Source organism: Nicotiana sylvestris, chromosome 11, assembly GCF_000393655.2.
Source record: "Nicotiana sylvestris chromosome 11, ASM39365v2, whole genome shotgun sequence".
NCBI classification, from domain to species: Eukaryota; Viridiplantae; Streptophyta; class Magnoliopsida; order Solanales; family Solanaceae; genus Nicotiana; species Nicotiana sylvestris.
In genome coordinates this window covers 155,538,346-155,555,986 of record NC_091067.1, presented here as the reverse complement: position 1 = coordinate 155,555,986, position 17,641 = coordinate 155,538,346, and the positions used below count along the sequence as shown (strand labels likewise).

Below are 17,641 nucleotides of genomic sequence, written 5' to 3'. Positions count from 1 at the left end.
CAAGGTAGTCCTGCAGACGTCTGCAGGACCCAGCGTTCCCTTTATCCTACTTCAGTTCTATTTATCTACTTTCAAAACAGATGTATATTTTTTTTTTTGTTCAGACCATTGTTTGTAGTATTCACAGACCGTTTGTGAGTTGTGACACCAGTTCTGGATGGAGTTTTATTACGGTTTCATTATTAGTATTAAGATAATCTGTTAAATTTTGTTCTTCCGCATTTATTCCGATGATTTACTTTTGTTAACTTGTAAACTGCTAAAAGATAAAAGAAAAATGTGAAATAATTTGTAACGTTGGCTTGCCTAGCAAGTACAATATTAGGCGCCATCACGGTCCCGATGGTGAAAAATTCGGGTCGTGACAAACGATTTTCTTTGTACACCCCTACTTACAGGTGTAATTTGATAAAAATTATACAATACAATGGTCTTACTTCTTTCCGGGGCCAACGTAAGCAGAGAAGTAGTTAAGGGTCTGAAAACACGAATCTTCTCAGATGGGGGACCAAAGAGGAAAAACCAAAAAGTTGAAGACTAAAACAGAATTCTTCAATCTTCACAACTCAAACCCCTTTTATTTACTAAAAGGAAAATGCGTTCAGAAAAATCTCAGCTGAAATTTCATTCACTTCACATCAATCGAAGAATCACTAAGCTCAAAACCAACACAGTAGGAGTATCGATTTCTCGACACTGTTTTCTACATTTATTTTAATATATACATGTAGGTCGCTCTCTCTAGCTCATCTGGTTCATTCCTCGAACTGCCATCAGGTAAAAACCCTAATTTTGATCTTTGCTAATTGGAACCGTTCAGTTGCTAGTAATTAGAGTAAAAGTTGAGCTTTGATTGATTAGTCATTATATTTAGCTGTATTTTGATACTATTTTAATTTTTTAGATTTTTCCTCTACTTGAAATAGTGAAAAGTTTGTGTTCGACCTTTAAAACACCAAAGCGCACTTATAGAGAAGCAACATTTCAAATTTGGTTAGGAAAACTTAACTGCTGTTGTAATCAGAGGCGGATCTAGGATTTCTAGTACATGTGTGCACTACTAAAAAAAAGGAGAAAAAATGTATTAGGTGGGAATTGATCCCTATACCTCTTGGTAAATAACTCAGCCTTTCAACCAAGTGCACCATTCAACCTTCTTGAAATATGAGTGCCAACAGTTAATATTATACCAATTTTAGAAAATATGTACATAAAATATCTAGTTTTACGGAGAGACCATGGGTTCACGTGCTCCATAATTACTCCTATAAATCCGTCCCTAGTTGTAATGGATAGTTTCTTTTTAAATCGTTTTTGGGTGTTAAGTGGTTTTAGCTTCTTGTTTAAGAATGGAAATTGGTTGTAATTTAGGGGATTTAATTGTATAATGAAATATTGGAGGAAAGATTTAAGACGAGGAGCAGTAAATTGTGTGGAAGAGGAATAAAGGGCAGCTCGGTGTACTAAGCTCCCGCTACGCACGGGATCAGGGGAAGCGCTGCAACCTTACCTTGCTTTTCTGCAAGAGGTTGTTTCCGCGGCTTGAACTCATGACCTCTTGGTCACAGGGCGACAATGTTCACCATTGTGCCAAGGTTCCCGTCTTTGAGAGGAATAACTGGAAAAATTTACCTAAAAGTTCAATATGGCTTAGAATGGATTTTTTTCCTGAAGAATTTCTGAACTAAGGTTGAAATTTTACTTAGAAAAGTTAGGGGGAGGGGGCTTTGTGGTGGTTGCCGCCCTTGCCTGGGACTCCTTGGTTCTGGGGAGTGGACTCCACAAAGTGGTTCTTCTCATGTAATTTTTCCCGCCAGTTCATGTCCATAGTGGAGGAAATGAGAGTCGAACTCATGATGCAATCTTCTTGACAAACCAATGGTGTGGATGGATATGAGAAGGACGGAGTTAAGCACCCGACCAATACAAGGGGCTTGCTCTAGAAAGCCACTAGCACCTTTATTAGTTGCTTGTTTGAGTATTGTTTACTACGAACTAATGGTGCCCACATGCTGTTGAGTTATTCTTTTGAAATGTTGCAACCGGGTGGAAGTTGGAAGTGGATATTTTGTGCTCTTCTTTTGTTTTCCCTTTCTTTATGATGTTGAATTGAATGCTGCGACCAAGTCATGGGGCCTTTGATATGAGTTATGAGTTGCTAGATTTGACTTTTTGCAATTTTGTGTAGTTTGAGCAAGATGGCTAATCCAAATAATGTTGAGCTGGAGGCAGCAAAGTTTCTGCATAAGCTTATTCAAGAGTCTAAAGACGAGCCGACAAAATTGGCTACAAAGCTTTATGTGGTGTGTTTACATCTCTTATGTTGTATGCCTTCCAAAATTTGAGTTGCTTACCTGTATTAAGTTGTACTACTCTTGACTTAGATTTTACAACATATGAGATCCAGCGGGAAGGAGAACTCAATGCCCTATCAAGTAATATCAAGGTATAGCGTCACTATCCATATATTTAGAGCATTATAGAATTTCTTGCATATTGCCTGCCTTATTTGTTCCCAACCCCTTTGTCAATTCTCTCTGTGTTCAGTAACAGTTCTTTCTATCATTGTCTTATTGTACTTTCCAGTTACGATGGGAAGTATAAATTATACTGTATAATGATAGTTGCCCATGATATTATGCATTCCTTGCTTAATAAAAAGCATCCTAAAGCAGCGATTGGCTGGTTAAAACTAAAGCTACTGAAAAGTGATTGTCATACAGTTCAGAGTTCTCCATACCTATTCTGACTTGCCTGTACGGTTACAGTTCTCTTAACTTTCCTAATTACTGTTTTGTTGATTCAAGGGCCATGGAGACTGTTGTCAAGCAACATGGTCTTGATATTGAGGCTTTAATGTCCTCGCGTCTTCCTATGTCTGCGGGAGTGCAAGTAGGAGAAGCTGCATCATCACAAGTAGCTGGTAAAATGATATTTGTTTCAATTTATGTACTTCACTAATATCTCAATGCGAGCATTTCAAGCTCATGTTTTGCTGGCTGTTCTTTCATATTTTACGAGTCGAGAGTGTTATTGCAGGATCTTCACAGAGGGCCGGGGTCACTAGAGAATCGAAAGCCAATTTACTGGGAAACGAGATGGTTAAACCAGATGCATATGCGTCAAACAGTGCAGTTAGTGGTCCAAGCGGCAGTGGACATGGTATTTATCAAGCATCTGCACCACACATAAGTGGTAAGTGCAAAAGGAATTTGTCTGCTTATTTGCAAGCATAACAGATCATTCATATTGTCTGGTGTTGGAAACTAATTATTCACCGAATAAAAGAAGATTATAATGTGACAAAACATATGTAGATGGCCCAAAAGCCTTTGTTACTTCACATATGATTTATGATGGAGAATGGAGAAGAAACTGAAAAAACAGATAACCATGTCTCATCGCCAAAGGATTTTAGTAGCTTTCTTCGCGAGTAATTTACTGCTTCTTCTGGATGATGTTATGGAACCACTTTGATGGCTGACATAAAATCAAGGAGAGTGCTACTTTGAAAGGGTGGCTTGGCGGCGAAGAGTTGGGGTACAACTTCGTGAAACATGGCACAAATCTTAGAAACGCGACACTAGGCAAGTTCTCCCGCTATTTCTAAGCCTTGGTGGACAGAGTTACTCGGTACTTTTGCTAGTGGGAGGTAGCAAGTATCTGGTGGATTAGTTGAAGTGTACGAAAGTGCGAACATCTCCATTACTTTTAAAAACAAATTGAGGAGTTAAAGCCTTTGCTTTTGTTGATAAATTGAAACTTGAGAGTCAACAGATGGATGCTCAACTCCTTTAGCCTCTTTAAAAGCTAGGTGTATTGCTAATTTATTTTGGTGGTCTAGGATGCATCCTGTTAGCAATGCTGATCAATTTTTGGAGTTCATTAGCTCTTTAGTTCTGGCTTAGTCAGTTATTATAGACGCCAGCTAAATTTTTCTGCAAGCTTAAATGCTATATCTTGTACTCACTGCTTCTACTTGATGCCTTTTATAAATATCACTTACTTCATCAAAAAGAGAGTCAACGAATAATTGAATTGTTGGATGAGTTCCTATTTTGCATAAGGAGCGAGTGAATGCAAGATAGCCATTTTCTTGGGGGGTTTGATTATTTTGATAAGGTAAATAATTTTATTAACATTGGGAAATTCCAGTATATAAGTAGTATACCATAAAGTAGAGAACCTAGACCAAAATATTATTTTTCACAAAAGTCACCCAATCATCTATCCAAAAAAGAACCTCGTATTGCACCCAAACAAAAAAAGACACGATGCTGCTTCTCACGTATACAAAAATATTCTCGACCCCTTCAAAAGCTCTCCTATTCCTCTTCCTCCGTAATATCCACGTAGGTGCTAGTGGGGCAGCATCTCATGCGTTGAGTATTTTCTCCCTTAAAGCCCGGCTATATAGTTCCTCTTTTATTGTACTCGGCGTGACCCACTGTATTGTAGACAAATTCAAAACCTTCCACCATGGGCAGTACCGCGGTAGCTACTTGACAATGTAATAAGAGGTGATGCAGAACATCTACACATATGGCAACAACTGATATATGTGATCCTCCTATTCCTTAGGTTTCGACTGTCATTATCATTCTCCTACATGCCAAACACCCAAAGAAGCACAGTTTTCTGGTCGCCCTAGGTATCCAAATCGATAGATGCGGGAAATCCCTTCATCCCTCACGGCCTCTTCAATAGATTTCTGGTAGTACATTTGACTGAGAATTGCTCATCCTCCATATCTACTATTTCCACATGTCATGCATTTGCAATCTATTCATGTTGTATGGTAATTCTACTAGGTCTTAGTATTCACCCATCTACCAGATCTTGTAGGTTCCTTCTGAATGTGAGATCCTAATGTAAAAAGAATGCACTCCCCCTCATGTACCCTCTCGAATATGTTGATTGTTAATTTTCCCACTTTGGCGGGGGTGGGGTGGCTAATGGATGCTTGTTATGCAGTGTTGTCAAAAGGCGCGCATAAGCCCTAAAGCAAGGCTCAAAATATGTTGAGCGCTTCGCCTCGCTTTGTGAGCGCTTTAGTATCGCATCAAGTCTCTAAGACATTTTTTCTCTTGCCAATGAGTGTAATCCTGAAAATGTGACACTGAAAAATTTATATTTCACTTTATCGTTTTTTTCCAATTTTTTGTCCATATATTTGTTATTCATGCTTATAATTATTGGTCTTGGGCTACATAAACATATTTTTACTTTTTCTCTAGTTGCGCCTTTTTTATTTATTAAAGCCCACACTTTATTTGCGCTTTGCGCTCAAAGCCCCAATGAGCCTTAGAGTTTTTTTGCGCTTTTTGCCTTTGATAATACTGTTGTTATGCCATTTGTACCGGCCATTCCAAGTGTAGGAGCAATGTTAATATTTCCTGTTGAGCTGAGTGAAGAACTTTTCCTATCACGAGAATGTGTTGAAAATTAGTTCTGCTATCCAGTGCAGTTTAATGTTGCAAAGTGCTGCTCTATTCAGGTACAGGCGTCAAAGTTCCTGTAATGGCGCCTTCTGCGTCTAATTCATCTCAGCCAGTAGAACCAGGAATTTCAAGTCCAGTGCAGTTTGGAAGTCCTTCAATTGATAATCATGGTTATGCAGCAAAATTGCACAAAGATGGAAGCACGGAACCTTTCTCTGGTTCTACCTCGGTTGATCTTGTTGCCGGCAGAACTGCAGCGGGAAGAGCACTAGAGCATGAAGGAGGATCTAGTATGTTGGGAAATGCTAGCAAGATCAGTCAGGTACTTATTTTCCTTATTTCCACTGTATCCTTTCAAATTAAGCTATATATTTGATGACATTTTTTCCCTTATAACGAGCTTTTAGTTGTATGACAGATTTGTAAATGTGTCATCTGATGACTGCTATTTTTATGATATTCTATGTTGATTTGACATAAACAAGTCTATGTTTGTTTTTATGGATTAAAAAAAGCATGTGTTTAATTTTGATGTTGGATTCACAATGTTTCTGCATTTGGTTGCTATTTAATTGCTGCTATACTTGCAACTTCGACCTGATACATTAGTGACAGGAAACACCTTTTTTTGGAAAGTTAATGGTAAGGGAGGAAAGTTCTTAGAGAGGCCATGCTACACGTGCAGTGTATTAGAAGAGAAACTAGCTATTGTAATGCTGAACTTTTTATTTAATTTGATTCCGACCAGCTGGAAAGGATAATAGGAAAGCCAAGACAGTTCATTTGGGAAGAGACAGATGGTTGGGGGAATATGCCAAAGCATGAAGATCACATTCCTGTGGATTTAGCACCGGCATCAATATGTAAAATCTTTTTATAGTTGTTTCAAGAGCATCAATGGAATTATCACCAAAACCTGGGCTTCATAAATCTTGTTAAAAGTATCCTCTGTTTTTTCAAGTCGCGGAGCATTGGTCCTTTCGCCGAGAATGGCTGGAATTGGATTCTCCACAAAAAGTGTAGCTCCTGTGTGTAGACTTCTTCATAGTTTTTAGGAACAAAATGGATTATCTGGTACCGGTTTGCAAAATGTTCGCTTTATATATTTTCCTACTTACAGAATACTTTTATGAAAGCAAAGGAGAAATCACAGTAACACGAGCATTGCTTAGAGTAAGTCTGGATGTAGTAGAAAACAGTTGTCCACATCATTTCACATATCCAAGTGTGAAATTTAATTTTTAATGGATTTAGCACAAGCATCAAATTGTGGAAGCTTATTTTCAGGAGGAACTTAGCCAATCTCAATAGGGTGCAAGCTGCCTATGTCTTTTGGTGTCATCAGTTTCTTGTTTCTTATGATGTTTGGAGATGATGGCAGAATTGTGGTTTTGCGACAACAACTTACTATGGATCTCTTCTGGGTACATATTTGAACCTCATAATGAGAAGCATATTAGGTCGGACCTTGGCTGGACGATCTCACTTAGGTGCAGTATTGATGACTAGGAAATGGATAACCTTTGTTCTTTGTTGCTCCAACTTCATAGTTTCCCCCATTCTCTTTCCAGAGCTCTATAATGTGGAAACATGATGCGAAAGGTCTTTTCTCTGTTAAAGCATGCTACCAGCAGTTAAAACATTCCCCTATCTAGAAGTGACCTTGGAAATGCATTTGGCGCAACAGAGCACCAATGAAAGTGGGATGTTTTTAGTGGTTGGTAGCTAAGGAAGCTTGTCTTACACATGAAAATCTTCAGAAAAGGGGTAGGAAAATATGCAGTAGGTGCTCACTTTGTGGTAATCAATCACCTATTTCTTCTTTGTTCCTTTACCTCACCGATATGGAGCTTCTTTTTTAACACCTTGCACTTGGACAATCCAATTGTGGTAATCAATCACCTATTTCTTCTTTGTTCCTTTACCTCACAGATATGGAGCTTCTTTTTTAACACCTTGCACTTGGACAATGCCAATGGCAAAAAACTAGTTACTATACTGTTGGCATTTAGGTGGTTTAGGAAAGGCAAAGAGGAAAACGTGGAAAACCATCCCTTCAGTGATCTAGTGGACTATTTGGAAAGAAAGGAATGCAAGGGTTTTCGAAAGCAAATTGGAATCTTTAATTAGCATTAAATACAGCTGTATTTGTTTACACTTTTTTGTTGGGTATACCATGACTATTGCAAATGACATTGAGGCCATAGTTGCTTTTTTGAGCTCATTATGTAACGCGTGATGTAGCTTCCACTTGTAACTGTTTCACAGCACTTACTTGATGCTGCTATCAATATACTACCTTTAACAATAAAAAACAAAACAAAATAACGGGTTCTGCTTCTCTGGTAAATTTTTCTACCTAATAAGTCCTCTGTTTTCAGTAAAGATTCTTTAAACATGATATCTAGTTCCAATAGATGCCTATCTAAGTAAAGCGAAACAGAGTTGAGTAGCTAAGTCCCTGCGACTACTTTGTACCTTGTTATTGGGATAAAACTACTACTGTTTTTGGAAATGAGTGCACCTCCTCCTTTTCTAGATTCAGTTAGATTTTTTTTTCCTTTTGGAGATTTGCTGTATTAAATGAACGCTCGCCTAGATTATCTGCTGACTTATTGTTTTTGTTTATTCAATTTATGCTCATACATGAAGAAAACCATTCCGATTTTGCGTTCACCATTTCTTAGTAATTCATTCTGCAGTATAAAGTGAAAGCTGTCATTGTTTGGTATACGGTTAAAACATCTTTTTAAATATTGGATTGGGACTGGTTTTGCATGGAGGTGACATGGATAGTGAGAGTTCAAAGAGCTGACCTTATCTTGTTTGGGGGTTAAGGTGTAGTTGGTGTTATATAAAGTCAAAACCTTGCGCTATTGAAGCAAGAAAGATTTCATCTGCTCAACTTATTCTTATGCACACAGAGTCTGTTTCCTGACATCATATTGGAAAATAGCTTGCTGTATTATAGAACCTCAATGAATAACAACTTTGGTTGTATTTAGTTGGTTATTCTTTTTCAGCAGTATTCGTTTTCTCTGTACACTTCATCTTTGCCTTAATTTGTTTGTGTCTACAGGGGGGCATGGCTAACAATGTCCCGGAGAAGAGTATGCTTAGAAGTGAAACTATCAGAGATGCAGGGAAGTTACCTGTTGCGGCTCAGGCTCCTGTATCTGCCATGCCTTTCAAAGAACATCATTTGAAACAGCTTAGAGCACAATGTCTTGTGTTTTTGGCTTTTAGGTATATAGGACGATGCATTTGTTTTTTGCGTTAGTCATTTTGCAAAGAAATTTGTTCTTCCAGCTACCACAGTTTTCAATAATCTTCCCACTTGTAGGAATGGTTTAATGCCTAAGAAGCTCCATCTTGAAATTGCGCTTGGAAACTTCTATCCCAAAGAAGGTATCTACTGCTTGATATCTCTCTTTTATACTAGTCTGTTTAAGAAGTCATACAACCTGCGTCATGTGCTATTATGCTGTGTTCTATAGATGTAAATCACAGAGAATTGGTTGACCATACAGGAAGGGAGCAACTGCTTACTGACCAAAGCAGTGCATCTGAAGTCACACGGCCATTAGGAGGAGCTGGCGAAACTGACAGGCTTTCTTCTGGGCCTACGTCCTCTGGAGTTCTTGCTGATACAAATCCGTCAATGGAGGCTGAGAATGCTAACTTGATGGAAGATAAAAGTAGTCAGCTTGATCCTTCTGAGCATGCGGACGAAAGGAGGCCTCAAAGAAAGATGAGAATGATTCAGGATGCTGAAGTGCCCATCCAGGATGCTACAGAATCACAGGCATCTGCTCTTAGAGGAGTACCGATTGATTCAAAACCCTTAGCTCCCAATAATCATGAGCATGCTTCCGCAAATACTGAACAACTTGGAATGTTTCCCCAAGCTTCCTCTGTTACGGGCACAAGCATGCAAATGAAACCTGATCTTAGTGGTTGGAGTGGAACTGAGGCGTCAAAGGTATCACCACCTGCCTCTGCCAATACCCATGAATCTGGTCTGCTAATGAAAGATTGTCCTGCGGATAGCAATGCTCAAGGAAATAGACATGCTGATAGTAACTTGCCTAGTTTACCCTTGAGGCAACAGTGGAAATCTGTTCCTGGAGCAATTAATCAGAGTCCTGTAACAATGCAAGTGAAGGATTCAAATATAATGCTGAAAAATCTGTCACAAGGTCTGAATAATATTTCTCGAATTTCATCTCTTATCAATTTCTTTAAAAATTTACCTTTTTTCCTTTTTATGGATTTGGTTTTGGGGCTTTGGGAATCTAGGTAAGACAAACTTCTTCCGATAACTTATATGCAATATGCAGATTCCTCTTTTCTTTTCTTCCCTTTTTTGCTATTGTGGTGTGGTGTCAAACTTCATCGAGGGGACTGATTTTTCAGTGTGTTGACTATACGTCTATATGTACATACTTATATAGTTATATTTGCATGTATATTTATACGACTCGTTATTGTTCTAACATCTGCACATAAAGTTCTAACATCTGCACATTAAGTCCATTTACAGTGCAAGAAACAGATCAAGAGGATGAAAATATTTCAGCATCCACAGATAGGTTACCATCTCCAAGGCATACAATGATGGAGAAATGGATTTTGGATCGGCAGAAAAGGAAACATCTTAGTGAACAGAAATGGTCGGAGAAACAGCAAAAAGCGGAAAAAAGGATTGCTTCTTGTGCAGAGAAGTTGAAGGTTTGCTATTGAAATTGTTCTTCCCTTATAGGATGCTATGCTCTTATCAGTATTTTGTATAGACTGGATATTTGGTTAGCTTGTTAACGCTGATTGGATTGGTAACTGTCTAAGGCCTTCTTCTGGTGAAACTTGAGTCCATTTTAGCTTCTTCACGTGAGTTCGGTAGATTAAGATCTTCTCTAATTTTCCATTCAAAAAGTGCTCTGAACTTTCAAGTGGGAATGAATTTAGTTGGCTTTGTTCCCCATCATGGTCGTCACGATATTTTGTGATACCTTGAAATGGAAAATCTCTCTTTATTCTGTCCTCTGTTCACTTTTTTTTTCTTTTTTTTTCCTGATTTTGATTTGTTTTATTCTTTCATGGGTTGGTGCATCAGGGTGGGGGGTGGGTGGGTTTGCAGTAATTAAATGTACTGTTTACTCAATGGCCCATTACTCATAGAATCCTGATGTTATGTCAGGCTTTCTTCTTTGGCTTAACAGAGCTTTCATTCACCTAAAACCACCTACATGTGTAGCCAGTGCATCTACCTTTTTTTTTGGGGGGTTGGGGATCTTACCTTGTCAATGGAACTTGTTGCTTAGCTGGTGCCTTTTGTGAGTAAAGCAATGAAACTTTCTGAATATTCTTGTGTTATGCCCTTTGCTTGAGAGTTCTAGTTGCTAATACTTTTAAAATTTGGGTGAATAGTGTGCTTTCAAGTTGATTGGTCTTATATGCATCGATTATGTTCCCCAAAGAAAGAGAAATAAATAGGTGTAGACAAGCACAGATAGGGACATGATCAGGATTCACCTATGAGATCTTTTCAAAACAAAGAAGATCATATTGCCCATTTTAAGTACAAGAATGGTGTAAATAGTGAATACACAGCAGATGTAAGCTCAATGTAGTATGATAATATGCTTTCCAGCTTCATTCTAACCATTTGGGTGTCATCATGTTTCTTTTATTACGCTGCATAGACGGACTGTGTTTGAAGAGAAAGAGCCACAAGCGTTTCCCTCTAAAAGGAAGTAGTTTTCAAGTGCCAAATTGCTCAAAACTAGACCTATTTTTCCTTGGAACAATAGATATTCTCCCAATCGTTAAATCTCCCGTTTCCATTCAGTTGCCGAGCTACACTTCTGGGGACTTAAAACAGAAAAGACTGTGCACTTTGAGAACTAAAGTTGTCTATCTCCTTCGCTGTTATTCCATGGTTCTCAATAACCAAAGCAACTACCCACCATTGTAGATGAAAAAAAAACTGTATGGTTGGGTTATTCTTCTTCCTTAGCTGCAAAATGGTAAATTAAACTGCATGTTGAGTGCCCAATGATGTCATTGATGCCGAGATAATAATCAAATTAAAGCTGGCATTTATGATACTCCTGTTGCATTGTTTTTGGTTTTTATGGATCTTGAGTGTGTCTATGAAATTACTTTATCCAAAAAAAAAAGGTGGAAGAAAGGATATCACTGCACTTTGCGTCAGCTGTTTTTGATCTGTCAGAACCATTTGATGATCTGCTCTTCCAGCGTCTGATACACGTGCTTGTGACAATCATAAGCATCTTTAATGTCCATAGATTGCTATAACCTTATTTATGTACAATGGCTCTTACATCCCGGTTAAGTTTCATCGCTCTGATGTGATAAATACTCATCTTCATTTATGTGGCAGGAATCGGTGAGCTCCTCTGAGGATATCTCTGCAAAAACAAAAAGTGTCATTGAGCTGAAAAAGCTTCAATTGCTGGAGCTGCAGCGCCGTCTACGGAGGTGATTGATCTAGTTCAACTTGCTTTTTTATACATATCTAGATGTATTCCACATTGTTCCTACTCCCTTATTTTCTAACTTTGCCTTCACTAGTGGATATCTTATTTTCTGGGAAGGGTGTCACATGGTCAACAAATTTGATATTTCTATGGTGAATTATTTGCAAGTTTAATATGTATCAATGTACCACATTGTTACTACTGCCTTGCTTTCTAATTTTGCCTCTCCTAATAGATACCTACATTTCAAGGAAGTACGACAAGCTGTCAACCATTTTGCAAATCTATAGCATTCACTTCGAGTGTTGCAAGTTTGATCTTTAGAGATATGATATAATTTTTTAATTCTCATTAAATACAAGACCTCATTTAACTAATTCGAAGATTTTTGAATGAAAATTGGCACTCTGAGATATTATTAATTTGTGGATTCAAAAAGATAAGTTACATAGTAGCTGAGATTTATATTAATATAAATCTGAAAAGAACCAGCTGAGTAGTTGGGTCCTAGATGATTTTAGTTTCTTACTGGATCTTATAAAAATATTCTCAATAAGAGCTGCACCGTGGTTTCTGATGCATGTGTGTATGGATACTCATAGTATATGAACATATTCTTGTATTATACAGTCTCTGGTGGACGTGGTGGTTCTCTGGAGGGTTGGTATTTCTTCTTAAGCTGGTGTCTAAAATGCTTATGTGGTTACAAATTTGCAGTCTGTGAATATTTCCTTGTATGTATACTAGACTCCGGTGGTTCTCCAGGGAGCTTGTATTTCTTCTTAGAACTGGTGGTCTCATGCTCTCCCCTGTGGTAGCCAAGATTATTTATATCGTCTAGAACTGTTCAGGCTTTTCCTATGTCACCCTTCATTGTTTCACATTATCTGTTCAGTTCTTGTGACCTTGTGACAATTTTTTGGCAGTGAAATTCTCAACGATTTTTTCAAACCAATAGCAGCTGACATGGAGCGCTTAAAATCAATCAAGAAACACAGAATTGGGAGGAAATCAAAGCAACTTGAAAGATATGAACAAAAAATGAAGGAAGAGCGTCAAAAAAGAATTCGTGAGAGACAGAAGGAGTTCTTCAGCGAGATTGAAGTTCACAGGTATGCAATTACTGTCCTCCTTGGGGTTAATCGTGTGACTTTTTTTCTGGTCAAATTAATCGTGTGGCTTTGCTCCTTTAACAGTAAATGATTAATGACTTCTTTTCTAATTTTCTTATTTTTTGTTTTCTTGGAATTAACCTGAACTCCAGGGAAAGATTGGAAGATGTATTCAAAATGAAGAGAGAACGTTGGAAAGGTTTCAATAAGTATGTTAAAGAGTTCCATAAAAGGAAGGAACGGATACATCGTGAGAAGATTGACAGAATCCAGCGTGAGAAAATTAATTTACTGAAAATCAATGATGTTGAGGGATACCTTAGAATGGTTCAGGTATGGTATGACTAAATTTCTCTCTCTGCGCTGCCCTCTGTTCCACTTCTCCTGATAAATACTTTCACATTGCTTGTAGGACGCAAAGTCGGATCGTGTTAAACAACTACTAAAAGAGACGGAAAAGTACCTCCAACAGCTTGGATCCAAATTAAAGGACGCTAAGTCAATAGCAAGAAAATTTGATACCGACATGGGTGACAATAGAAACACTGGTGTGGTTGAGGAGGATGAAATTGACTTCGGTGATGAGGATGAAACAGATCAGGCTAAGGTTCTTTCAGATATTGTCCTATATGGTTAAATGCACATATTGCTAGCTGGCATGCTGATTGTTATATGCTTGTTTTGTGTCATTCCTGATTGGCTTATACGTTTAATTTTTTTCTGCAGCATTACTTGGAAAGCAATGAAAAATACTATATGATGGCACATAGGTAATTTCTGCTTATATAAACTCTTACATGGTCTTGAAGGACTTAACACCATAGATTCTTCAGTTTTATTTGAATCTTCATTCTTTTGACTTCCCATTATTCAACTTTGTTATCTGTTCCATGTCAGTATTCAATCTCTCTGGTTGAGATGCTAAATACGTAAATTTATTTTCTGCAGTGTAAAGGAGACCATTGCAGAGCAGCCTACTTCTCTCAAAGGTGGAAAATTAAGGGAGTAAGTTTTTTCATGTCAGAATTAGTTATTATTGCGGATCTATGTTTGTGAGTGCATTTTTTTAATATTTAATTTCCCCTCGCAGATATTTCCTATTTCCTTCATCTAGAGTATGTTTAATCTCGATTTTTCTTTCAGGTACCAAATGAATGGATTGCGATGGTTGGTTTCGCTCTACAATAACCATTTGAATGGAATTTTAGCTGATGAGATGGGACTCGGTAAAACTGTTCAGGTACATTAATATGTAATTGCTTTAGTGGTTACTCTTAGTTGATTCCTAGTTTATTAAACTCTAGTTCTCCTTTTGAAGTTCATTTAAATTCCATAGTTATTTTCTCATGAATATCTCATGGAGACAATTTTGTAGGTTATATCCCTAATGTGTTACCTGATGGAAGCCAAAAATGACAGAGGACCTTTTCTGGTGGTAGTGCCATCCTCTGTCCTGCCCGGATGGGAGTCAGAGATAAACTTTTGGGCACCAGATATGCTCAAAATAGTTTATTCTGGACCACCAGAAGAGCGAAGGAAGCTTTTCAAGTATGTCATATTGTTGTCTAGCAATTCTATTATTATGTTGTTACTTCCGTTGTATTCATTCTGTAAATATTGGGTAACTTGTCATTGCAGGGAAAGAATAGTTCATCAAAAGTTCAATGTTCTTTTGACAACATATGAGTATTTGATGAACAAACATGATCGGCCAAAACTAAGTAAAATACATTGGCACTATATCATAATTGATGAAGGCCATCGCATAAAAAATGCTTCTTGCAAGTTGAATGCTGATCTCAAGCACTATCGCAGTAATCATAGGTTGCTGTTGACGGGAACTCCTCTTCAGGTTTATATTGTCTGAGATTTTTATTTCTTACATCCTGTGGGTTTAGAAGACAAATGCTCTTCTGGCATATAACATGATATACTACCTTTTTTTTGTGTGTGCGCTCATGTGATCTGAAAGTATTTATTATTCCGTCCATGTAGAACAATCTTGAGGAGCTCTGGGCACTCCTTAACTTCCTTTTGCCAAATATCTTCAACTCATCAGAAGACTTCTCACAATGGTTTAACAAACCATTTGAGAGCAATGGTGACAACTCTGCTGATGAGGTATGTTTCTTACCGTTTCCAGTCGGAAATACGATTTCCTTGTTGCTTAAGTTATTCTTTATATTTTATTGATCCAATTACTTTGCTTTCTTCTGCTGCTAGGCTTTGCTCTCCGAGGAGGAAAATCTTTTGATCATAAATCGTCTGCACCAAGTTCTGCGTCCATTTGTACTTAGGAGATTGAAACACAAGGTATATCTCTTCATCTGTACTATGCACTTGCCCTACTCGACTGGTTATCCAATCTCAAGCTATGTGTATCACAATTTTCATGTGTGTTCTTGTAAATCCTGGATTTGATTTAAGGTTGGAGAAGACAAGAGAAGCAGCCGCACCCCCTTGTTGCAGAGAACTGCGATTAAATGAAATCCACCATTAATGGGGTCTTTAAAAAGCTTGAAGGTTTAAAATGGGTTGCTTGATTTGATGAAAATTTGGGAAATTAATATTGGGGTTGTCTTTGGGTCGTCGTGGGGAATGTTTAGCTGAAGTTATAACAAATTTGGAGGAGTTCCTCTTAAAAATTTGGATTAAAATCGAAAATTGTGTAGAACACCAAGACCACTAATTATTTTGTTTATTAAATAGATTAACATAGTTTTTCCTTTTTTTTTTACTCAGAATAATATATGTCCTTTTTTTTTATTCGGTCATTCGCCACATCAGCAGCGAGTGCATTGCACAAACTTTGTAAGTTTGTCTGATTGTCAAAGAAGTGCTCAATTGGAATAAGTTTCGGGGTAGTATGAGTGCTCAATTGGAACTCCCTTAAGTTTAGGTGTCTAAATGAAAAATCGTGCCGACTTTAAGTGTCTTCGTTTGTATTCAGCCAAAATCAAATGTTCTTATTGATGCCACACCTATGTGGTATTATATTTATGAAAGGCATCATGCCTCCCAAAAATCTAACCAACTGTTTGCAAGTGGAATCCAACTGTACACTAAAATTATAAAAGAAACAAAAGAGAATTTTTGACCTTTGATAACGCACTTTCAATCCCTCAAAAGTTTTCCCATATCTCTCTCCATAATACCCAAAATGATGCAAAAATCACGTGTTTTCCAAAATTACCTACCTCCAGCTTCCAGCTTGCTCTAACTCCAACTCCTCAGCGTGCCCGTGATTATGTTGGGTAACACCAATTGGATTTTAATTGCAAATATCAATGACGATAGCTGCCAGGCAAAATCACAATGTTTTAGTGCATGGTTCTCATCCTCCCCATGCTTACACCACCAACAATAATACATCTTCTTAACAATAATTTCTCTTATTAATTTTTTTATGTACCATCAAGTTATACTTATTGCCCCTCTCCGTGACCAAGAAAAAGGAGGAAATAGAAAGAGGGATCTAAATAGTGTTGCTTTAATTAGATAGAGATAACAACCCATTTCCTCCACTATTGTGGACACTTAACACCCCCGCACGCCCAAGACGGGACATCCAGAGCTTGGACAACACAAAATGGGGCCCATCCTTGGATAAAACAAGAATAAGAATGGGTGTGGCTCTGATACCATGAGAAGAAATTGTCCTTGGACCTAACTCAAGCCAATGCTAGCTCCTGAGACGGGAGTGTTTCTTTTTGTTTTTGTATAGAGGTCTCCATATCTATGTAACGCCTATCACCATCTTAGTGCTTAGTTTTCATTTAATCAAAGAATAACAAAATAGCTCTTGAGATGAGGATTGACCAAGTCCATATAAGGAGACAACATCCCATTTCCTCAACCAATGTGGGACACCTAACACTGGCTATCACGAGTATTGCTACACCTGAATCTCAAACAAGTTGGAGTTGTCTATGCGAATGTTTATATTGATCAGTTTATGTGGGCTTGTTTATCCATTACATGATAATTTAAGGACTTCTCTAAATTTGGACAGAGACTTTTTAAATCAGACTTATCCCTACATTCTACATCTATTTTGTAGATACTTTGGGTTGTAGATGCCCGATATCCATCCCATTTTTACATTTTTGGTCTTAATTGTTTTATACAAATAAATGTTATTGTAGACAAGCCACTTTGTTTTTTTTAGTGAAACCTGGCCTACTTAGGCGATGCTACATGATTGAGGCTTTATTCTCCTATGGGGAACAACGGATCCTGCATATCAGAAAAGTGCAATCTCATATCCTATTGCCTTGTGGAGCAGAGTCTCTGCCATTACTTCTTGTGATTGGCCTTGAGAGATACATTCCAAATTTATGATTTTGTTATAAGGAAAAAAAAGAAATTTATGATTTATTATCTTTATCCAAAAGATAGGAGATGTTTTATGGACCATGCTTTTTATTTTTGTTGGTATCTTCTTATTGCATAGCACGCTGAAGCACTTTATATTTTAATTTTGATGTGTTACATCCTCATCCATCATAGCATTCTCTTGGTAATACTACAGCTAGATAAGACTCCAGTTCAGCCATCTAAAAAAAATCCAGTCCAGTCTTACTTTAGC

The 17,641-nt window shown here is 37.7% G+C and overlaps 1 protein-coding gene across 3 annotated transcripts in view; it reads left to right on the top strand.

The window, feature by feature from the left end:
* Window positions 1-614: 614 nt before the first annotated feature.
* The window catches only part of LOC104249324 (chromatin structure-remodeling complex protein SYD), a 32,139-nt gene continuing 15,112 nt past the window's right edge, over window positions 615-17,641 (top strand). For all 3 annotated transcript variants that reach the window (XM_070162372.1, XM_070162371.1, XM_070162370.1), the window contains exons 1-21: window positions 615-777; window positions 2,189-2,303; window positions 2,385-2,446; window positions 2,808-2,923; window positions 3,040-3,195; window positions 5,498-5,763; window positions 8,521-8,687; window positions 8,785-8,849; window positions 8,972-9,640; window positions 9,985-10,172; window positions 11,845-11,942; window positions 12,868-13,053; window positions 13,206-13,386; window positions 13,466-13,660; window positions 13,780-13,823; window positions 14,002-14,058; window positions 14,197-14,293; window positions 14,429-14,601; window positions 14,692-14,905; window positions 15,049-15,174; window positions 15,277-15,366. In XM_070162372.1, coding sequence (XP_070018473.1) covers window positions 2,199-2,303; window positions 2,385-2,446; window positions 2,808-2,923; window positions 3,040-3,195; window positions 5,498-5,763; window positions 8,521-8,687; window positions 8,785-8,849; window positions 8,972-9,640; window positions 9,985-10,172; window positions 11,845-11,942; window positions 12,868-13,053; window positions 13,206-13,386; window positions 13,466-13,660; window positions 13,780-13,823; window positions 14,002-14,058; window positions 14,197-14,293; window positions 14,429-14,601; window positions 14,692-14,905; window positions 15,049-15,174; window positions 15,277-15,366 — 3,255 coding nt within the window. In that variant the 5' untranslated portion in view covers window positions 615-777; window positions 2,189-2,198. The remainder of the gene's footprint in view (window positions 778-2,188; window positions 2,304-2,384; window positions 2,447-2,807; window positions 2,924-3,039; window positions 3,196-5,497; window positions 5,764-8,520; window positions 8,688-8,784; window positions 8,850-8,971; window positions 9,641-9,984; window positions 10,173-11,844; window positions 11,943-12,867; window positions 13,054-13,205; window positions 13,387-13,465; window positions 13,661-13,779; window positions 13,824-14,001; window positions 14,059-14,196; window positions 14,294-14,428; window positions 14,602-14,691; window positions 14,906-15,048; window positions 15,175-15,276; window positions 15,367-17,641) is intronic.